The sequence below is a fragment of the Hirundo rustica genome, chromosome 22 (assembly GCF_015227805.2).
Source record: "Hirundo rustica isolate bHirRus1 chromosome 22, bHirRus1.pri.v3, whole genome shotgun sequence".
Taxonomy (NCBI): Eukaryota; Metazoa; Chordata; class Aves; order Passeriformes; family Hirundinidae; genus Hirundo; species Hirundo rustica.
In genome coordinates, this window is record NC_053471.1 from 150,092 (window position 1) to 171,560 (window position 21,469).

Here is a 21,469-nt window from a genome sequence, read left to right on the forward strand (position 1 = left end):
CATTCCCTGCTCTCCACACACCACAGGACTTGGAAGTTCAGCCAATTTTTATCCGTGGGCAAAACGCGGGGGGAAAACATTCCCCGCTGTGGGAAATGGGCTCCTGGGAGCAGGGTTCGGCTGCCTTGGTCAGCAGGGCAGGGAGGCAGTGTCCGACTGTAGCGCTCCCGCAGGGAATGATCCCTCACCCTGTGGATGCCCTCCTGCCCTGCCCCGGACAGCTCAGCCTGACGTGGCAGGAGTCCTGTGGGAAGGGAATAGAGGGAAATGCTGAGGAGGCTGGGAGAGGAGCGGCTTGAAGGGAAGCGGGTTCTTGAGTGGGGATCTGCTTTCCCTCTTCCCTCAGTTCCTCTGCTTTCCCTCTTCCCTCGGTACGGGCTTGGGGGGTCTCACCTTGTTCTGCTGGGACACCTTCCACTATCCCAGCGTGCTTCAAGCCCTGTCCAGCCTGGCCTTGGACACTTCCAGCGTTGAGTAGGAACCCCTCCTAGTAGTACTAGTAGGTACTAGTAGTAGTAGTAATACCTGGTATTCCCTCCTCCTACCTTGGACACTTGCAGAACAATTTGCATTTTAATGATCCCAAAATGCAGGTCCTTTAACCTAGACAGAAATTGGGCTGGATTTTCCAAGAGGTTTTTTGGGTTTTTTTCTATCAGGATTTTTTTTTAAATTTTTCCTGACATTTGATTTCCCAGCCCTGCGGAGAATTTAATTTCTTGCTCGTCCGAGTTTGGTTGGAGCTGAGGAATTTGCGAACCGTGGCTCAGACAAAGCATCTCCAATTTATTTCCTTTTCAGGAAAAAGGCTCGAAACCCCGGAGCCACACACGGGGTTGTTGACACTGGTGGTGTCTCACGTCTCATGAATGTGTTGCACCCCAGAGGGAGCTGATCCCCTCCTTCCCGAGGCGTGGGAGGCACCCAGGGGTGATGGTTTCCCTGGACACAAATTCCCCGGTCATTTAACATCCAATCATTCCGTTTCCCTGGCTGTCTGACAGCGCCTTCTCCCCTGAGCAGCTCCCTCCCTGTCCATCGTGGGGTCAGAGGGATAAAACCCCGCTATCCCCTGGCTGCACTGTCAGCTGGGAAGGAGAGGTCGTCCGGGGAATTTCGGGCAGGCTGTGCTGACATCTATCGGCAAGAGCTCCTTCCAAGGCAGCCCAGCCTTTGCCTTGAGGACTCTGTGCGCCGGGATTACGTGTGTGATACTCGGGATTGAGCCGGCAGCACTCCCGGGGCAGTTTAATCCGGACCCAGCACGATTTGCCTTCCGAGCCTCTCCGCATCCTGCCGCTCCATGGCCTGATTTTAATCTTGCCCCCAAACATCTGCTGTAGAACTCTCGGGGAATGGGGCAGGCACGCGGAATGACGGAGCGCTCGCTCGTGCTTGTCCGCAGTCCAAAGGTGGATTTTGGTTCTTGACATGAAATATTCAGGGAGTTTGGTGTTCAGGGCTGGAATTACCAGAATGAGGGAGAAAAGAGCTTCCCTGGCATGGAGGGAGCACAGTTCAGGAACCGATGGGTTGAAAATGGGAGTGCCAAGAGCTGGACTGAATTTCCCTTCCTGTGCTGGGAATTCCAGCGGGAAGATGCTGGCGATTCAGTAAATAACTGTTGTCCTTGCAGCAAATATTGGGAGCAGCAAAGCCCTGGCTCTTCCCAGGCTTTTTGCGCTTCCTCCCTCTGACAGAAGGGTTGTGGGTTCCTCATCCCCAAAAGTGTCCAAGGCCAGGCTGGACAGGGCTTGGAGGAAAATGGTCCAGTGGAAGGTGTCCTGGCCCATGGCAGGGGTGGAATGGGATGAGCTTTAAGGTCCCTTCCACCCCAGATCATTCTGGGATTCTCTGGCTGTGCCCACAGGGTACTCTTTGGAGGATAGTTGAGGTTTGGAGCCCCGTGGTAGCTGTAACCTCACCAAATTACACAGCGGCCATTTCCTGGAACACCGCTCATTTTGGGATTCTCCAACGTCGGGGCGGCCGCCGCCGCCTCCGTCGCACCGCGGGAAACGATCCGGGAGCGGAAAGTGCGGAGCTCAGCAGGGCTGGGACACAGCCCCGCTATCCCACCCCGAGCTCCTCCCTGCCCTGCAATTACCCCCTCCTCAGGGCTGGGGAGCCTGAGCCAGCAATTCCCATCTCTTCCCTCGCCTCCTGCAGGGAACACAAGCAGCGGGAGCTGCTCAGCCCTTTCCGGGAGCGCCGAGCTCTTTAATTACACCGGGGCTGATCTGGGGAGGTGTCAGGCTGTTAAATCACCGGAGAAGGCTGCGGGACAGCGTCACTTCAGGGGGAATAAAAACGCGAGCGTGGAGTCAGGGAGAGGTGGATGGTGGGGATTCTGCCCACAGAGAGGGAACGGCGGCTTTTGCAAGAGCAGCGCCTCGTGCGGGGCCAAATCCGCCTTTCCTGAAGGATGATTGCCAAGGGCGACCTCACCCCGAGGAGCACCCGGCACCCCGGGGCAATGCTGCCGGGGAGAAGGGGAAGGGTGTATCCCAGTAAAGCCTCTCCTGCAGTGGAGCTGTGGGAATTGCGGCAGGAATTGCAGCGGGAATTGTGGCGATCCCCATTCATGGCTGTTGGGAGATAAGAGGCCGAGCCCGCGGCGCTCTGGCGCGGTTATCTCGGCACTGTTTGCTCAATTGCTGCATGAGGACATTTTTGCCAGGCGTTAGCACAGAGTGACTCAGTAAATCCAGTTGCACAGGGTTCAGAGGGCACTGCCTCTCCTTTTCCAGGGCTTTATCGGAGTGGCAGCGCCTCACAAATGCCGGGGTTAAAAAAATACCCACGGGCACCTTGCAACAGCATGAAGGTGACTGATCCTCCCCAGGGCTTCTGCTTCCACCTCCCAGAGATTGCAAGAAACCAAAGCTTCGCTTCCACGCCGGGGTTTGACTGGGCTTGTACCAGAGTCCTGAGTCACTGCAGGGTGGAAATCCCACACTGGGAGCGCGGTGGGAATTCTGTCTGTGTCACATCGGGGGGTTGCTGATGTGCCCCCCAAAAACTGCAAATACACTCGGGATATTCCCCCCCTTCCTTCCCGAGAGGTTGTGCCCGCAGAGGTTTTGTCTCGTTGCTGAGGAGACAGATCAGATCTTGTTCAGTTTTTCCTTAAAACTCCTGCAAGGCTGAATTCCTGTCTGCTTCCCAGCATGGAATTTGGGGTTTTTCTGGAAGGGAACACTAAATTGCCTGTGGTTTTGGTAAGAGAAAATGATACTTCTGTGGCTTTTAAAGGCTCTACGGTTTGGGCAGAGCTGGTCTAGAACATGTTCGTAATCCCAGTGCTCTGTTTTAGACGTTTTGGGATTAAAAACAGGTGAATGTCAAATGCTGGATCCGAGGCAGCTGAGCAGAGCCCTCAGTGTTGGGTTTGACTTTGGCAATGAGCGGGTGTGCAACAGGAATGTCTGCTCTTCCCATAGGAGTGCTCCTTTGGCATCGCCCAAATCCAGTGCTAGTGCTGGGATTGCTGGGATGCTCATCCTCCTCTGGCCTCTGGACTGCTGCTCCCCAGCTTGTCCTCTTCCCTTTGGGGAACCTGACAGGGATCTGGATGAATCTGCCGGCTGCTGTGGAAAACTCCTGGCTGGCCTGGGAAGCAGAGGGATTTATTGTTCTTTCCTTCTCTGGTTTTGCTGCTGGTTGAAGGGGAAGGATTTGGGGATTTCAGGCTGTCACACAAGTTTGGGGTGGAACTCTGGGAGGTGGGATGTAGTCAGGGCCATCCCTCGGTTGGGGTGGATGAGGGTTACAGGCTGGAAAGCGGGATTTGAAAATCCAGGTCCAGTCTAAAAGCCAGACTGAAAACCAGCCCCTGGATACGGCTCTGCTGCTGCCTGAGCATGGAAACACAAAACTCATGGTGAGCAGGGTTGGATCCAGTTTGGAACAACTCGGTGTGCAAAACAGGCACCATCCTGCCTTGGGAAAAAGTGTCCAAGGCCAGGCTGGACAGGGCTTGGAGCACCCTGGAATGGTGGAAGGTGTCCTGGCCATGGCAGGGGGTGAATTGGGAGGAGCTTTAAGGTCCCTTCCAACCGAAATCATTCCAGGATTCTTGTGAAAGGACAGCCCTGAGCCCTCCCCAGGGATGGTTTCCTGTACCTCTGCAGTGCAGATTGCAGGTGGCTTTTGAACCTGGGAGCTTGGATTCCTTTACTGCTTGCAATCCACGGGGTGCTGGAGCAGCTCCCTCTAATTCCTCAGCTTTGAGATTGGACACACGGCTTTGGTTATTCGGGTGTTCTGTGGAAACCCGATTGGCCGTGATGGTGGCAGTCGGATCCTGCAGGATCCACCAGAACCAGCAGAAACAGCTCCTGGCTGCAGCTCTCATCTCATCCTTCTCCAGAATGAAAGCTCCTCAACACTGATCCCCTTGACACGACTCTTTCCGTGTGTTCCTTCCCCCAGGCCAGTGCAGACCCTCGGCCCCGCTCCAGCCCCTCCTGTAGAATATTCCCCAACCCCATCGACCTGAGCCGATCCTTCCACCTGAGCAATCCCAGCAGATAACCACGGGTGACCACTTCTGCTCCCCACTCCAGCTGGTTTTTGGAGTCTCTTAGGGCTGTCCCTTCCCGAGGTAAAAGGCTGGTCTGGCACTCTGTGTCCCACGTGCCCTTCAAGCCAGGCATTTCCTTTGTTCCCGTTAATCTGTGCGCGTGCGGCTCCGGTGGCTTTAGAGGGCTGGATAACTGGGCTTTAAAAACTGCTTATAAGGACAGATCCAACACAGATAAAACACCCAGAGCTTGTGTCGGGAGCGATCAGAGGCTGGCATTTCTTTTCCAAACATCTGTGGAAGCCGGAGATCTTTGGCTGGCTGGTTTTTTGGTTTTGTGAGCCAGGAAAATCCATCAGCTGGGAAAAAAATAGCTCAGCCCAGCTTTTAGCTCCTCATCCCAGCCGAAAGAACAGCATCAGCTGTGCAGGGATGTGGGGCCTGCTGCCCTCGGGGGTGAATTGTGCTACAGCCTCAGCCTGTTTGAACCTTTATCCCCAGGAAAGAGAACCTGGATGTGGGGCTGGATGGTGTCAGGGAAGGATAACCTGGATGTGGGGTGGGATGGAGTCAGGGAAGGATAACCTGGATGTGGGGTGGGATGGTGTCAGGGAAGGATAACCTGGATGTGGGGCGGGATGGTGTCAGGGAAGGATAACCTGGATGTGGGGCTGGATGGTGTCAGGGAAGGATAACCTGGATGTGGGGCAGGATGCTGTTAGGGAAGGATAACCTGGATGTGGGGCTGGATGGAGTCAGGGAAGGATAACCTGGATGTGGGGCTGGATGCTGTTAGGGAAGGATAACCTGGATGTGGGGCTGGGATGGAGTCAGGGAAGGATAGCATGGATGTGGGGCGGGATGGAGTCAGGGAAGGATAACCTGGATGTGGGGCTGGATGGAGTCAGGGAAGGATAACCTGGATGTGGGGCTGGATGGAGTCAGGGAAGGATAACCTGGATGTGGGGCGGGATGGAGTCAGGGAAGGATAACCTGGATGTGGGGCGGGATGGAGTCAGGGAAGGATAACCTGGATGTGGGGCGGGATGGAGTCAGGGAAGGATAGCATGGATGTGGGGCGGGATGGAGTCAGGGAAGGATAACCTGGATGTGGGGCTGGATGGAGTCAGGGAAGGATAACCTGGATGTGGGGCTGGTTGGTGTTAGGGAAGGATAACCTGGATGTGGGGTGGGATGGAGTCAGGGAAGGATAACCTGGATGTGGGGTGGGATGGAGTCAGGGAAGGATAACCTGGATGTGGGGTGGGATGGAGTCAGGGAAGGATAGCATGGATGTGGGGCGGGATGGAGTCAGGGAAGGATAACCTGGATGTGGGGCGGGATGGAGTCAGGGAAGGATAACCTGGATGTGGGGCGGGATGGAGTCAGGGAAGGATAGCATGGATGTGGGGCGGGATGGAGTCAGGGAAGGATAACCTGGATGTGGGGCTGGATGGAGTCAGGGAAGGATAGCATGGATGTGGGGTGGGATGGTGTCAGGGAAGGATAACCTGGATGTGGGGCAGGATGCTGTTAGGGAAGGATAACCTGGATGTGGGGTGGGATGCTGTTAGGGAAGGATAACCTGGATGTGGGGCTGGATGGTGTCAGGGAAGGATAACCTGGATGTGGGGTGGGATAGTGTCAGGGAAGGATAACCTGGATGTGGGGCAGGATGGAGTCAGGGAAGGATAACCTGGATGTGGGGCGGGATGGTGTCAGGGAAGGATAACCTGGATGTGGGGTGGGATAGTGTCAGGGAAGGATAACCTGGATGTGGGGCAGGATGGAGTCAGGGAAGGATAACCTGGATGTGGGGCGGGATGGAGTCAGGGAAGGATAACCTGGATGTGGGGCTGGATGGTGTCAGGGAAGGATAACCTGGATGTGGGGCTGGATGGTGTCAGGGAAGGATAACCTGGATGTGGGGCTGGATGGTGTCAGGGAAGGATAACCTGGATGGGGGGCTGGATGGTGTCAGGGAAGGATAACCTGGATGTGGGGCTGGATGGTGTCAGGGAAGGATAACCTGGATGTGGGGCTGGATGGTGTCAGGGAAGGATAACCTGGATGTGGGGCTGGATGCTGTTAGGGAAGGATAACCTGGATGTGGGGCTGGTTGGTGTCAGGGAAGGATAACCTGGATGTGGGGCTGGATGCTGTTAGGGAAGGATAACCTGGATGTGGGGCAGGATGCTGTTAGGGAAGGATAACCTGGATGTGGGGTGGGATGCTGTTAGGGAAGGATAACCTGGATGTGGGGCTGGATGGTGTCAGGGAAGGATAACCTGGATGTGGGGTGGGATAGTGTCAGGGAAGGATAACCTGGATGTGGGGCAGGATGGAGTCAGGGAAGGATAACCTGGATGTGGGGCGGGATGGTGTCAGGGAAGGATAACCTGGATGTGGGGTGGGATAGTGTCAGGGAAGGATAACCTGGATGTGGGGCAGGATGGAGTCAGGGAAGGATAACCTGGATGTGGGGCGGGATGGAGTCAGGGAAGGATAACCTGGATGTGGGGCTGGATGGTGTCAGGGAAGGATAACCTGGATGTGGGGCTGGATGCTGTTAGGGAAGGATAACCTGGATGTGGGGCTGGATGGTGTTGGGGAAGGATAACCTGGATGTGGGGCTGGTTGGTGTCGGGGAAGGATAACCTGGATGTGGGGCTGGTTGGTGTCGGGGAAGGATAACCTGGATGTGGGGCTGGATGGTGTCAGGGAAGGATAACCTGGATGTGGGGTGGGATAGTGTCAGGGAAGGATAACCTGGATGTGGGGCTGGATGCTGTTAGGGAAGGATAACCTGGATGTGGGGCTGGATGGTGTCAGGGAAGGATAACCTGGATGTGGGGCTGGATGGTGTGGCTGGGGTGGGGAGCTCGGGGCTGCAGCCGGTTCCCCGCTGGGAGCAGTGGGAACCAGTGCAATTCATTACCAAGGTTCTGACGGCTCCTCAGCCCGATCCTTGTGCAGTCCCAGAGAGGATCCTGTGTGTTCCTGGGAGTCTTTGAAGGGCCGCTCCCACCTCCCACATCCTCCAGAGGGCTCGGACTTTGAGCAGGTCCCGGCGTCCCTTTGATGTCCCTGTGTTCCGGGCTCCTTCGCATGCCTGAGCGCTGAGGTCACGGCGCTGCCCGTGCCTTCCCCCTTCCAGCAGCTCCCGCGGGACGTTCCTGCCCTTCCCGAGGACCCAGCAGCTCTCCCCTGCTTTAGGGATAAACAGCATTAATTCTCCAGATTTCCAGGCGTTCCTGCTCCATCACAAGGTCCTGGAGATGCTTGTGGTGCATCTCATTTGTGGAGAACGTCCACAGATACCCTGGTTTTGCTGTTGGAAGAGGCTTTGAGAGGCCGGCACTCCTTTGACATGTAAAATGAAGAGTTTTCCTGCATTGCAGAATGAAACTCAGCTCATTTACATCCGTACAATGTCCAATAACAGGCAAAGCTTCCTGAAAAACCGGGGCTGGCCCCTGCCCTGGGCTGTTTGCACGGCACTGACTCACTTGGGAATTGTCTCCGCGGATGAGGCCGGGGTTGACCTTCATGTCACAGCAGTGGGAGGGTGACTTTCCTCTCTGCTCCATCCCAGACCTTTCTGAGCAGGGTGCTAATGTTTTTCCATCCTAGAATGACTCTAGCTGCCCCTTTTTGTTTAAAAAGAACCCAATTTAACCCCAGCGCCTTGTGGATCCCAGAATCACCCGTCTAGGATTCTCCAGCTGGGGCACAAATGTTTTATTGTGCTTAGGAGAAAAACTTTCTGCACTGCCAGGGAATTATTTAGGCTGGAAACCTGCTGCTGTGGGTTAATGAATTGCACACATGGAACAAGCCAGGAAAACTGGAATTCGGGAACAGGGAGTAACCAAACGTGACCCTCACTGGCATCTCGTCCTCACCTTGCTACAGCTCTGGCCACACGTTACCTTGCATTAAGTGCTTCTGCAGAGCTTTATTCCCATTTTTCCCTCCTCTCCGTGAGGCTGAGGGCAGCAGAAGGCTTTGTCCCTGGGGAAGGGCTCGGGGACACTGCAGCCATCTCTGCACCAGGCGTGGGGCTGCTTTTTGCTGGGCTCTTCCCTCTCAGCACCTGGAACCCATCGCGATGGAATTGCTTCCCTCAGCTGCAACGTCCTAAAATAGCTGCTCTGGTTTCTTTTAAATATAGTCTGTTCTGGGTGTCATTCCCTGCTAAAATTGTGTCTCTGAGTCCTGCTGGGACAGGGGAGGGGACGGAGGCCAGGTCAGAGCATCGGCTGTTTCGGAGAGGTGTGAGCCGTGCCCTTGAGCTGCCCCTCTCCCAGAGGCGGACACGGAGCCGTGGGGCTGGGATGGGCATTCCAGGATTAACTGGGAAGAGTGGCTGCAGAGGTGGAGGAATGTGCCGGGTGCTGGTGACCGCCGTGGGAGGGAGGATGCTCGGAGTCAGCGGGGCTGGAGAGGCTCTAGCTGCTCCTGGGAAGCAGCTCAGCACCTCACACATCAGCAGGGTGGTGACACAGCACCTCTGGCTCCAGGGGCGGGCAGGGGTTGGGATTTTGCGGCGGATCGTGGCCGATTTCCCAACATAAATTCAAAGGGATCGAATCCTTTGATAGTTGCTCTGGCCAACAGGTTTCTTGCTTTGAGGCTGCTCCTGCACCGAGCGGGTTAAGAACCATAAAATCCCAGAAAGGTTTGGGTTAGGAGGACCTAAAGCTCTTCTCATTCCACCCTCTTTCCATGGGCAGGGACATGTTCCACAGGAATACCAGAATCCCAGAATTGTTTGGGTTGGAAGGGACCTTAAAACTCATCCCATTCCACCCCCTGCCATGGCCAGGGACACCTTCCACTGTCCCAGGGTGCTCCAGGTCCCATCCAGCCTGGCCTGGGACACTGCCAGGGAATGAGCAGCCACAGCTTTGCAGGGCTGGGGTGGCCAGGGGCCACAGGAGCAGCAGTAGGCTGAGAGGGGAGCTCTGGAAAACCCATGGAATTATCTGAGCACAGCAAATCCCAACGGCACCAAGCCCAGGAGTCACATCATTGTGCGGGTCCTGCCCATGAGGCCCTGGTCCCTGCAGAGCCCTTTGAACCTCAAACAGGCCACACAGAAAGGTTTTCCATGATTTTTAGAGCAGCACTGCATCTTGAAGGCTCAAGGAATGACTTCATTCACAGCCAGAGCGTTCAGGGCTTCCTTTTCTAACCCGGGGTTCAGCGAGTGCCACCGCTTGTGAGCACCCCGCACATTTGCACGAGCCACTCCGGGTGCCTTGGAATTGTCTCCCTTCTCCCTCCCTCCTTGGGCAGAGATGTTACGAGGTATTTGGAGGTAATTATTGCTTTTATTCGGCGCTAAAGCAATAATTTGGAGGGATATGCTGGAAAACCAGCAATTTCCTGCCAGTGAGTGACAGATGTTTTGCTGTGTTTGAGATGTGCTTTCAGGCTCCTACTAATTACCATGACACAAATTGGCAGAGTTTTCTTCCCAGGCTCCCAGCTCTAATTTTGCCTGTTTCTCTTTTTTTTTTCCTTTCTTTTTTTTTCCTGTTATTTTCATTTTTTGGGGGAAGGCAGAGTCTCCAAGTTGTGACACTTCGGGAAGAAACGATGCAGAGTTGGGGGCTGGTGTTCAAACAGGGTTTTCCTAACTTTTCCTCCCTCCCTGCCAGGTTCCTACCCCTCTCCCAAGGCTGGGGCCACGCTGGTGGTCTACAAGGACCTGCTGGTGCTTTTTGGGGGGTGGACCCGGCCCAGCCCTTACCCCCTGCACCAGCCCGAGAGGTTCTTCGATGAGATCCACACGTACTCCCCCTCCAAAAACTGGTAAGAGCAGGCTTTGATCCAGGAAAAATGGCTCTGGAATGCAGCTGGTGGAATGCCTGGGAAGCTGTCCTGGTTTCCCAGGTGTGTCTCGAATGCTCTTTCTGAAACAAAAAGAGCCACACGAGCGCGGCAGAGCTGAGGATGGGGTCCTGCCAAGCACCTTGTGGGTGCTGTTGCTTCCATATGGTTCTGGACTTGTAGCTAAATAATCCTGCAGGCTGCCTGAGCATCCCTGTGCAGGTGGGAAACCTGGGTGTTTCAAATGCCTTATCACTTTGGCTGGGAGCACTGAGGCGTTTCTGAGATAAGCCTGAAGTGCTGGAGGTCTTGTTTTTAGTGATGATCCAGAAGTCAGTTCCCTCAGGGAGATGTGATAAATCAGATTTCTCCATCACTTCAACCTCTGCCTTTATAGCTCCAGGACCTGAACATCCAGCAGTGTCCGTGGAGCTGGCAGGAATTTTCCTTTTCTCTTTAAACACCGTTTCATTTTAGACACAGCTTTCTCATTGATCGTGTGTGTGAGAAGGAGAATGCTGTATCAAAGAGAAGGTTCCTGCTCCTCTTGCACCGAGAACTTTTCATCCTCCAAAGTATCAATTACCCAGTGCACTTTGGGCAGTGTCATTACAACTCTGTAATTAAACCTCTTGGAAAGAATTCGAGGCAGACTTAATTGGAAGGGGAGATGTTCCCAACTTGGCCATGGGATTTGGTCATGCCTTAAAAATGTTTAGCACATTGGGATTTCTAATTAGTTTTGTTGCTATTTGGATATTTGGAGGTTTTCCCTGTCGTTTTCCCCCGTGACACGTTCTTGAGGAATTTGCAGGCCACTGGGATTTTTTTGTTTGGCTTTTCATCCAACGTTTTCCTTCACTGAGGAATGTGTTCCTGCCTCTCTTCCCAGGTGGAACTGCATCATGACCACCCACGGCCCCCCTCCCATGGCAGGACACTCCTCCTGTGTCATCGAAGACAAAATGATCGTTTTTGGGGGCTCCCTTGGATCCCGACAGATGTAAGTTTGGGCTGAGGGTGCCTGAGAAGCGCCCCTGTGAGCCGGGGTGGGTTGGGATGGTCTTGGATTCTTGCAGGATTTTGGGGTCTGCCTGCTGCCGTAGCACTCCCTTCGCCTCTGGCAGCAAATCCCAAGGCTCCAACCTGCAGAAATCCCAATCCTGCCGTAAAACCCAGCGCTGAGCCCGACTTCCACATCCCTGGTTGTATCCTCAGCCCGTGTTTTCTCATCCCCGCAGGAGCAACGACGTCTGGGTGCTGGATCTGGAGCAGTGGGCTTGGTCCAAGCCCAGCATCTCCGGGCCCAGCCCTCACCCGCGCGGGGGCCAGTCCCAGGTGAGCTCCGCCGGGCACAGCCTCGCTCCCAGCTCCAGGCAGCTCTCCACAGGTTCATTCCCAAGTTATCTGTGGAGCCCTTGCCCGCCGGGCCCTCTCCGTGTGGGCACAGTCCCGGTCTCCCGCAGTGACTCAGAGCTCTGATGAACAAATCCCTGGTTTAACCCCGCTCCTGCCCTGTGGCACCTCAGATCGATGGAGAGGTGGCACAGCCTGCTTTGGCTCCATCCCGGGATTGACTCGGGATTGCTCCCGCTCCAAGCACGGCCCCAGCACCGCCTGCCCGGGCAGGGAGCTCGTGGCTGTCGCCTGCCTGGGGCAGGTGTCCCCATCTGGGATGGTCCCAGATGATTCCCAGAGTGTGGCTGGTCCCACCAGGGCACCCAGCAGGGCTCGGATGGCTCGTGCTGGAACGCGCCTTTCCATGCCCTGGGAAAGGAGCCCGCAGGGATCTCTCCCCCACCAGCAGCAGTGATCAGCCTGCTGCCAGCACCTGCCCTCCCAAACAATCCTTCCACCTTCGCCTGCTTTGCAGAGGGTGCTTTGGGAAGGGCGACTGCTCCCCTTGGTGAGAGGAACTCGTTTGGGACGAGGAGTGGGATGAGCCCTGCATCCCGCTCTGTCCCGGGCCCAGCACAACCGGCTCCATCCCAGCTCCACTCCTCATCCCGGGCCACTCAGAGCCCAGCAAGGCCCGTGCAGCTGAACACCTGCCTCTGTCTGCCCTTGGAGGCCTGGCCAGAAATCCTTCCTGAGCTGAAACTCTCCTTTTTCCCCTCCAGATCGTGATAGACAACGAGACCATTTTAATCCTCGGCGGCTGTGGGGGTCCCAATGCAGTGAGTACCTGGGGGAGCAGGGACATCACACCCCCTGGCACCTGGGGGCTGGGTTTGGGATGGGGGCACTCTGCACGTCGCTGGCATTTTGCTCCTCAAATCTGGGCACCCACCTGGTAGATTTTCCAGAGAAGCTGTTTAGCTGTTGCTGGAGCTGCTTTAATTAATAAAAAACACCCCAGGCGCTCTCTGAGCTGCTCTCTGGGTTCACTGAGGCTTGTCAGGATGAGCCCTGACTTTGTACTGGGATAGCAGATGGGAAGGAAGGGATTTATCCACGGCCGTGGTGGGGTGTAGTCACTCATGGGCGATCGGCTCCTGCTCTGGGTCAGCATGCTCTGTCTGCAGCAGCAAAGCACTGCTCCCACCGTGGCCCTGGTGGGCTGAGCCCAGCAGCAAACTGGGCTAAATCTCAGCCTGGGCTCCTAAAACTCAGCCCGGGTTGCTGAATCTGTCACCCTTCCCTCGCCAGCTGTTCAAAGACGCCTGGTTGCTGCACATGCAGGCCAACCCCTGGACGTGGCAGCCGCTCAAGGTGGAGAACGAGGACCACGGAGCCCCGGAGCTGTGGTGCCATCCCGCGTGCAGGGTATGGACGCAGCGGGGTCCCTGCTCCCTCACGCGCATCCCTCCCTCCTTATCCCCTGCCCAAAATGCTCCGTAACCGCTCCTCCCCGGCACAAAGGGTCCTGATGTCCGTTCCCTGCTCTCCCCGCAGGTGGGGCAGTGCGTCGTGGTCTTCAGCCAAGCTCCCAGCGGGAGAGCCCCGCTGAGCCCCAGCCTCAACTCCCGCCCGTCTCCCATCAGTGCCACGCCGCCCGCCCTGGTGCCCGAGACGCGGGAATTCCGCTCCCAGTCTCCCGTCAGGAACACGGACGAGGCTCCCTGCGTCAACGGCCGCTGGGGCACCCTGCGGCCCCGCAGGCAGACGCCGTCGGGCTCGCGGGAGGGCAGCCTGTCCCCGGCCAGAGGGGACAGCTCCCCGGTGCTCAACGGCGGCACCGTGTCGCCCGGCGCGGCGCCGGCCGGCGGGGCCTCCCTGGACAGCCCCGTGCAGGCCCTGTCCCCCAGCACCCCCTCGGCCGCCGAGGGATTCGACCTCAAGGCGGGGCCGGCCCTGGCGCCGCGCCGGGGCTCGCTGCCCGAGCAGAGGGACCTGCGCCTGGCCTCCGCGGAGCCGGGCTGGCAGCAGAAGCCCACGTCCCTCCCGTGCCAGCTGGACGGCGCGGAGGGCAGGACGGCGGGCACGCGGAACCCCCCGGAGCACACCAACGGCGTCCACACCCCGCCCCACGCCGCCCTGCCCGGAGCCGTGTCCCCCGGCGCGCTGCGCCGCAGCCTCGAGGCCGTCAAAGCCCTCTCCTCCAAAGCCGCCTCGGCCTCGGCCGCGCTCAGCCCTCCGCTGGCGTCGTCCCCGGGGTCCCCGGGCGCCGAGCCGGGCTCGGCACGGCCGGGCGCTGCCCAGGGCGAGGCGCACTCGCTGCCGCCCATCGCCCGGCGCCTCGGGCACCACCCGCCGCAGTCGCTGAACGTGGGCAAGCCGCTGTACCAGAGCATGAACTGCAAGCCCATGCAGATGTACGTGCTGGACATTAAGGACACCAAGGAGCAGGGGCGAGTCAAGTGGAAAGTGTTCAACAGCAGCTCCGTGGTGGGGCCGCCTGAGACCAGTTTACACACGGTGGTGCAAGGCCGAGGGGAGCTGATCATATTCGGTGGCCTCATGGACAAGAAACAAAACGTCAAATATTACCCCAAAACAAATGCCTTGTACTTTGTGCGAGCAAAGAGATAATGCGGCCCCCGCCCGCCGCCGCCGCCGCCCGTCCCCTCCGTCCCCGCGGCTCTTCCTCCTTCCCGAGCCCCTTCCCGACACGCAGGCGTTCAAACTGTGAATTAGGGAGCAGGAAAACAATAAAAGTCCAAGCAAACCCTCCAGCGCTGCCCCGGCAGTTCCCAGTAAGACCCCAGTTGGGCGAGTCGTGTTTACAGGCGGGGAAAGGCCCGAGGATCCGAGGATTTGGGGTGAGCAGCCAGGGAATCCCGCCAGCCAGGATCCTCCTGGGTTTATTTTCCAAGAGTTTGCAAGTCTCGGTCTCTCTCCGAAACTCCTCGTGGGTTGTGAGTAGAAGCGGTTTTATAGGAACAACCCAGATTCCAGCAGGCAGGAGGCTGTTAGCTTGATTAATTCCGTGCTCGACTCCGTCAGGAAAACAACAGCAATATCCCACTGGGAATCTCCCAGCGCTGCCAACCTTTGCTCAACAGAAACACGATGCCTTTTTATTTTGCCTCTCACCTGCCGCTCGTTCCTGTCCTCCAGGCAGGACCAAAAGAAGGAGGAAAGGACATTTTTTTGTGACAAAATGCCAAAAATCTTGATTGTTAGCATCCCTCTTCTCCCTGCCCTGCTGGATCAGGCTTCGGGATCAGCCCTGATCCCCTCTGACCAGCCAGAATACTCTGAAAATCCCATTATCCCCCCAAAACTGACATGTTGGGCTGCCAATTCCCTTCTCGATTTAAAGGTTTCATTTCATTCAACGGCCTGAAACCCGTTCAAGGCCGAAGCAGCCCCTTGGAGCCTGGGAACAGGGTGGGTTTTCCAGGGAAAAGGGCAGATACTGGTAAATCTGAGGGCAGCCTCGATGCAGTAACTTCACCTCATCTTTGCACGTGCCTCCTTCCGCAAAGATTAAATCCAAATCCGAAGGGATTGAACCTGTGCGTCCTTCTGGGACAACCGCCCTCCTTCCCTGTCCCCTCGAGAGCGGGGGGAAAAACGGGGCGGATTCTGCCAGGTTTTGGTCAACAACCTCCAGCACCCTCAAACCAGGGAGCCCTCCCCAAGCCGGCAGCGCCATGACGTGGTCCCTTCTTCCCTAAGATTTTGTTCTCCATTCCCACTGAGCTTTTTGCCGGTCGGAGCCTTAAATCCCATCCCAGCCGCGTGGGGATGGGGAGGGACTTGCTCAACCCGCGGCATTTCCATCTCTGTGAATAAATCCCTCGTCGAACCCCACCTCTCCCGTTCATCCCCGAACGATTTGATTTGTCCTAAGGGAAAGCAAAACGCAATTTTTTCTCCCCCCCCCCCCCAAAAAAAAAAACCCCCCAGACCTCAGGAGCACCTTGGGTGAGCTGTGGAATTTTCCTTCTCCAAGCGTGGCCGTGGGGAAGGCGGTCGAGGCTTCGGCATCGATCCCCGCGTCCCCTTTGCATGTTTTTTGTCATCCGTCCCCCAAAAAAAGAGTCAAACCCAGGGATGGACGGCGCCTTGGTGTCCTTCTCCCTGCGGAGCATCCCTCCAGGGTGCTCTCCCAGCGTTTACATCCTGCACCGCTCCCGGGATCCCCCCGGCCGGGAAACGCGTGTTCTGTGCCGTTCACGAGAGATTCAGCCCAAATCGGGATCCCTGCCCCCCGAATCCCGCGGGAGCTGCTGGTGCTGTGAGCGAGGTGTCCCCCCCTCCCCGCGACTCAGGTGTCCCCCCGCCGTCATTCCCGGGCCGAGCGCAGGAATGGGAAGCGATTCCGGTGATATTTAAAATCTTGTGTACATTTTGGGGGGGGGTTCATGGGGGTCCTTCCCCCCCCCTTCCCAACGAATTTTTAGTGGTTTAACAAATAAAAAGGAAAAGAAACGGATGGTTGGTGCTTTTGGGGTGGGGTGGGGTGGGAATGATGTGGAGGGGAAGTTCCTGCTGCGCTCCCCAGAAGTTTAGGGGTGAAAGGGGGGATTTGGGGTCTTTTTGGGTAAGACAGGGGAAATATTTGTGCCAGGGGATGTTGGAGCAGTGGGGGAGGGAAAGGGGGACACAGGGAATTTGGGACACTGAAGCCTCTTAGAGCCAGAAATTGGGGATGGGGACTCCAAAGCCTGTTGGGGTTGGAAACTGGGGATCCCAAAGCCTGCTGGAGCTGGGAAATTCAGGGATCCCAAACCCTATTTGGGATGGGGATCCCCAAACCTACCAGGGCTGGGAACTGGGGATGGGGAAGCCAGGTCCTGCCTGTGCTGGAAATTGTGGAGCCCAGGTCCTGCCACAGGGTTGGGAATTAGGGACAGGGACCCCAAAGTCTGCCAACACTGGGAACTGGGGATTCCAAACCCTGGTAGGGCTGGAAATTGGGAATGGGGATCCCAAGGACTGCTGGAGATGGTACCTGGGGATGCCAAAGCCCCCCAGCGCTGGGGATTGGTAACCTCAAAACCTGTTGGGTCTGGAAATTTGGGATAGGGACCCCAAAGCCAGTTGAGGCTGGAAATTGATGAGGACCCCGAATACTGCCAGTGCTGGGAACTGAGGAACCCACAGCCAGATGGAGATGGGAATTGGGGATGGGGATCCTAGAGCCTGCTGGGGCTGGAAATTGGGACCCCAAGTCCTGCCAGTGTGAGAGACGCTGGACCCCGAAGCATTCCAGTGTCAGTGATGAGAGATGAGGGCTCCGAAGCCTGGAAAAACTGGCAGCTGGGAACCCCAAATCCCACCAGTGATTTGACCCCCAGGTCACTCCAGTGTCAGTAACTCGGGACGGGGACTCCCCAAAACCCGCAGGGTCGGGGTCACTGCACGCGCGTCCCCACGCATCCGCGCACGCGCGGTTGTGCCTGGGCGTGGTCTCCGTTGCGCCCCGCCTTTTGTGACGTCACGGCGAGGCGGAAGCGGCCTCAGGTGAGCGGCGGGGCCTTAAAGGGCCCGCGCGGGCAAATTGCTGTGGGGGGCGGCGTGTGGAGGGGGATCCGGGGGGCGGGAGCTGGATTCTCCCCCTTTGGAATGTTGTGGGGGCACGGAGTCAACTGCGGGGAGCACGGGCCCCGCGGGGGCGGCCGGCACCCCGTAAGGGAGTGCAGGGACTCCGTGTGGGGCTGTGAGGGACACCCTGGGAGGATGGGGGGACACTGAGGGGGTGCAGGGACCCCAGGGGTGGGGACAGGGACCCTGTGATGGGGTACTGGGGTGGCAGGGGGACACAGAGACCCCTATGGTGGGGTCAGGGAAGCCGTGGGAAGGTGGTGGGACCCCAGAGAGGGGCCAGGGACCCATGGGAGAATGCAGGGTCGCATCCTCCGTAGGGGGGACACAGATCCCTTGGAAGAGGGTCAGGTACCCCACAGAGGGGCACAGGAACCCCACGGATGGTTTTGGGGACCCCATGGGAGGATGCAGGGACGCAAGGGGTTTTTTAAGGTCCCGATGGAGAATTTAGAAACCCTAAAACCCTAAAAACATGAAACCCGATGGAGTATTTAGGGACCTTTGGAAAGGTGCCTGGACCCTGGGGTGGGGTCAGGAGACCCCCGGGCTGCGGGATGCAGTGACCCCGTGCGGGAAGGGGGGCTCTTCCCCGTCCCCCAGGTTTGGGGGCCCATGGCAGAGCAGGACCGGGCGCTGGAGCCCGGCTGGCTCCTGTCCCCCGCCGGCCGCCCCTACCTGGACTCCATCCTGCACAAGAACCAGCGGAGAGCGTTCGGTGAGTGCCCCCCCTGCGCCCCCCAGCCCGGGGTCTCAGCCCCCCAGAATCACCCTGAGCCCCCTGCCCAGGTCTGCTGGAGCACCCGGCGCTGCCGCCCGCCCTGGCCGTGCCCATCGTCACCTACAAACTGTTCCTGGCCGGGAGAAGCGGCGTCGGGAAGACGGCGCTGGTGGCCTGGCTGGCAGGGACCCCCGTGCCCCCCGCCCACCACGAGACCCTGGGTACGGCCCGGGGGGACGCGGGGTCCCGGGGGTGACGGTCCCTCGTGTCCCCGGGGGGTCCCAGGGGTGACAATCCCTCGTGTCCCCGGGGGGTCCCAGGGGTGACAATCTCTCGTGTCCCTGGGGGTAAAAATCCCTCGTGTCCCCGGGGGGTCCCAGGGGTGACAATCCCTCGTGTCCCCGGGGGTCCCGGGGGTGACAATCCCTCGTGTCCCCGGGGATCCCGGGGGTGACGGTCCCTCGTGTCCCCAGGGGGTCCCGGGGGTGACAACCTCTTGTGTCCCCAGGGGTGACGGTCCCTCGTGTCCCCGGGGGTCCCGGGGGTGACAATCCCTCGTGTCCCCGGGGGGTCCCAGGGGTGACAATCTCTCGTGTCCCCGGGGGTGACGGTCCCTCGTGCCTCCGCGGGGTCCCGGGGGGTGACAATCCCTCGTGTCCCCGGGGTCCCGGGGGTGACAATCCCTCGTGTCCCCGGGGGTGACGGTCCCTCGTGTCCCCGGGGGTCCCGGGGGTGACAATCCCTCGTGTCCCCGCAGGGATCGAGGCCACGCCGCTCTTCTGGCCGGCCAAGCCCCGCGCCAGCAGCCGCCCGGTCCTGTTCCGGCTGTACCTCTGGGACTGCGGGGACGGAGCGCTCAGGAAGTTCGAGCACCTGCTGCCCGTGAGCGGGGGGCCGCATTTTGGGGTGGGGGACGCCTCCAGGACCCCGCAGTGAGGGGGTGTCCCCGTCCCCAGGCCTGTAAGGAGGATGCGGACGCCGCCCTGTTCCTGTTCTCCTTCACGGACCGCGCGTCCTTCGAGGAGCTGCCGGCGCTCATGGGCCGCGTGCTGGGCCCCGGGGACCGCGACATCGTCAGGATGGTGGTGGGCACCAAGTATCCTTTTGGGGGGCCCCGTCACCCCGTGGTGGGGGACTGCACCCCCGGGGCGCTCGGCATCGCGGGCCTGAGAACGGGCGCACCCCGTTACACCGATGGATTCCCGACTCCTGCTGGTTTTATCGGGGGTTTTGGGGTTTTTTTTTAAGGTGTTCCTTGACCCTTTGCCCCCCGCCCCAAAATGGGTTCACGCCCCCAGATTTCTCAGCACTTGGTATCTCAGGAGGCTGAGAATGATTTTGTTACATAATGGGTTCACAGCTCCTGCTTATTTTTAGGGGGTTTTGCCACACCCAAGGAGATTTTTGGGGTGTTGGTGTCTCCCTTGACCGGGTGTCCCCCCCAAGCAGGTTTGCACCCCCAGATTTCCAACCACTCAGTACCTCGTTAGGCTGAGGATGTGCAACGCTCATTGCACAGATGGGTCCCCAACTCCCACTGATTTTTAGGCGGGTTTGGGTCACAACTCCCACTTATTTACAGAGGGGTTTGGGGGGATTTTTGGGGTGTCCCTTGACCCTGTGTCCCCCCCCCTCAGTCACGTTTGCACCCCCAGATTTCTCAGCACTTGTTATCTCAGCAGGCTGAGAACGTGCAACACTGTTACACCGATGGATTCACAATTCCCATTTCTCTTCTGGTGTTTTTGGGGGGATTGTTTGGGGTGTTGGTGTCTCCCTTGACCCTGTGTCCCCCTTCCCCAGTCACGTTTGCACCCCCAGATTTCAAACCGCACATTCCCTGGGCGGGCAGAGAACACTCCCAGCTCCTTACACGGAGAGCATCACAACTCCCGACAAATCTTGGGTGGTTTTGGGGGGGATTTTCCAGGGCGTCGCCGTTTCCCTTGACCCTGTGTCCCCTCCCCGCCCCAGATTCGACCTGGCCCCGCACGCCGCGGTGACGGAGGGGGACGTGCGGGCCTTCGAGGGGACGTGGGGGCTGCGGGTGCTGCGGGCGGGGGGGACCCCGGCGGGCGGCGGGGCGCGGGCGGGGCTGGCCCGGGTCGCCCCCGTCCTGGACGCCCTGGTCGAGGAGCTCTGGCGGCGCGACCAAGTGACCGCCGGCGTCACCCCGGGGGACGCGGGGGACACCTGAACCCCCTCCTGGGGCCGGCGGGGCGGTGGGAGGGGGAACGGTGGGGGGGTTTTTTGCTAAAATCAGTGATTTTCTACGGAAAAGATCCCTGTGTGCGGCCTGAGTTGTCCGATCTGGGAGGACGGGAGGTGTGGGGGGATTTGGGGTGAGAGGGGTACTGGGGATTTGGGGTGCTGGGATAATGAAGATTTGGGGGTACTGGCGGATGTGGGGTGCAGGGGGATCATCAGGAGGTGGGTGCTGCAGGATTTGGGGTGCTGCAGGTGCCGGGGGGTTTGGGGTGCACTGGGGTCCTGGACATGGGGGAGCTGCAGCATTTGGGGGATTTGGTGTGCACTGGGATCCTGGGGATGGGGGATGCTGCAGCATTTGGGGTGCTGCAGATCCTGGGGGATTTGGGGTGCACTGGGGTCCTGGACATGGGGGTGCTGCAGATGCTGGGGGATGTGGGGTGCATTGGGGATGGGGGTGCTGCACGATCTGGGGTGCTGCAGATCCTGGGGGATTTGGGGTTCAATGGGATCGCGGAATGGGGGTGCTGGGCCTGTTGGCAGATTTGGGGTGTTGTGGATCCTGGGGGATTTGGGTGCACAGGGATTACGGGAACGGGGTGCAGGGTTTAGAGTGCCGTGGGATTTGAGTTGCTTTGGGGTACCTGGGGGATTTGTGGCGCTAGAGGTGATGGGATTGGGGTGCTGGGAGTGCTGCAGAGGTTGGGGGTGCTCTGGGATTTGGGGTGCTATGGAAGATGCAGGATTTGGGGTGCTGCAGGATCATGAGGTCAGGGCTGCTGTGGGATTTGAGGTGCTGGAATCAAGGGGATTAGGGCACTATGGGATTTGGGGTGCAACTGATGATCCAGAGTCGGGGTGCCGTGGGTGATGGGATTAGGGGTGCTGTGGGTGATGGGATTCGGGGTGCCGTGGGTGATGGGATTTGGGGTGCTGTGGGATTCGGGGTGCCGTGGGTGATGGGATTTGGGGTGCTGTGGGTGATGGGATTTGGGGTGCCGTGGGTGATGGGATTCGGGGTGCCGTGGGAGATGGGCTTTGGGGTGCTGTGGGATTCGGGGTGCCGTGGGTGATGGGATTTGGGGTGCTGTGGGTGATGGGATTCGGGGTGCCGTGGGTGATGGGATTTGGGGTGCTGTGGGATTCGGGGTGCCGTGGGTGATGGGATTTGGGGTGCTGTGGGTGATGGGATTTGGGGTGCCGTGGGTGATGGGATTCGGGGTGCCGTGGGAGATGGGCTT

General features: G+C 58.6%; 2 protein-coding genes across 2 annotated transcripts in view; both read left to right on the forward strand.

Moving 5' to 3' along the window:
- Window positions 1–16,173, forward strand: part of FBXO42 (F-box protein 42) — a 34,714-nt gene extending 18,541 nt beyond the window's left edge. The window contains exons 4-9 of the mRNA XM_040084713.2: window positions 10,192–10,345; window positions 11,256–11,366; window positions 11,605–11,701; window positions 12,484–12,540; window positions 13,013–13,129; window positions 13,259–16,173. Of these exons, the coding sequence (XP_039940647.1) occupies window positions 10,192–10,345; window positions 11,256–11,366; window positions 11,605–11,701; window positions 12,484–12,540; window positions 13,013–13,129; window positions 13,259–14,335 (1,613 nt within the window). The 3' untranslated portion in view covers window positions 14,336–16,173. The remainder of the gene's footprint in view (window positions 1–10,191; window positions 10,346–11,255; window positions 11,367–11,604; window positions 11,702–12,483; window positions 12,541–13,012; window positions 13,130–13,258) is intronic.
- A 1,023-nt stretch (window positions 16,174–17,196) lies between these two features.
- Window positions 17,197–20,217, forward strand: CPLANE2 (ciliogenesis and planar polarity effector complex subunit 2). The gene is made up of 6 exons (XM_040084853.1): window positions 17,197–17,218; window positions 17,798–18,017; window positions 18,089–18,241; window positions 18,778–18,902; window positions 18,977–19,116; window positions 19,995–20,217. The coding sequence occupies exons 2-6, from the start codon at window positions 17,915–17,917 to the stop codon at window positions 20,215–20,217; spliced, it is 744 nt and encodes a 247-aa protein (XP_039940787.1). The 5' UTR covers window positions 17,197–17,218; window positions 17,798–17,914.
- The last annotated feature ends 1,252 nt before the right edge of the window (window positions 20,218–21,469 follow it).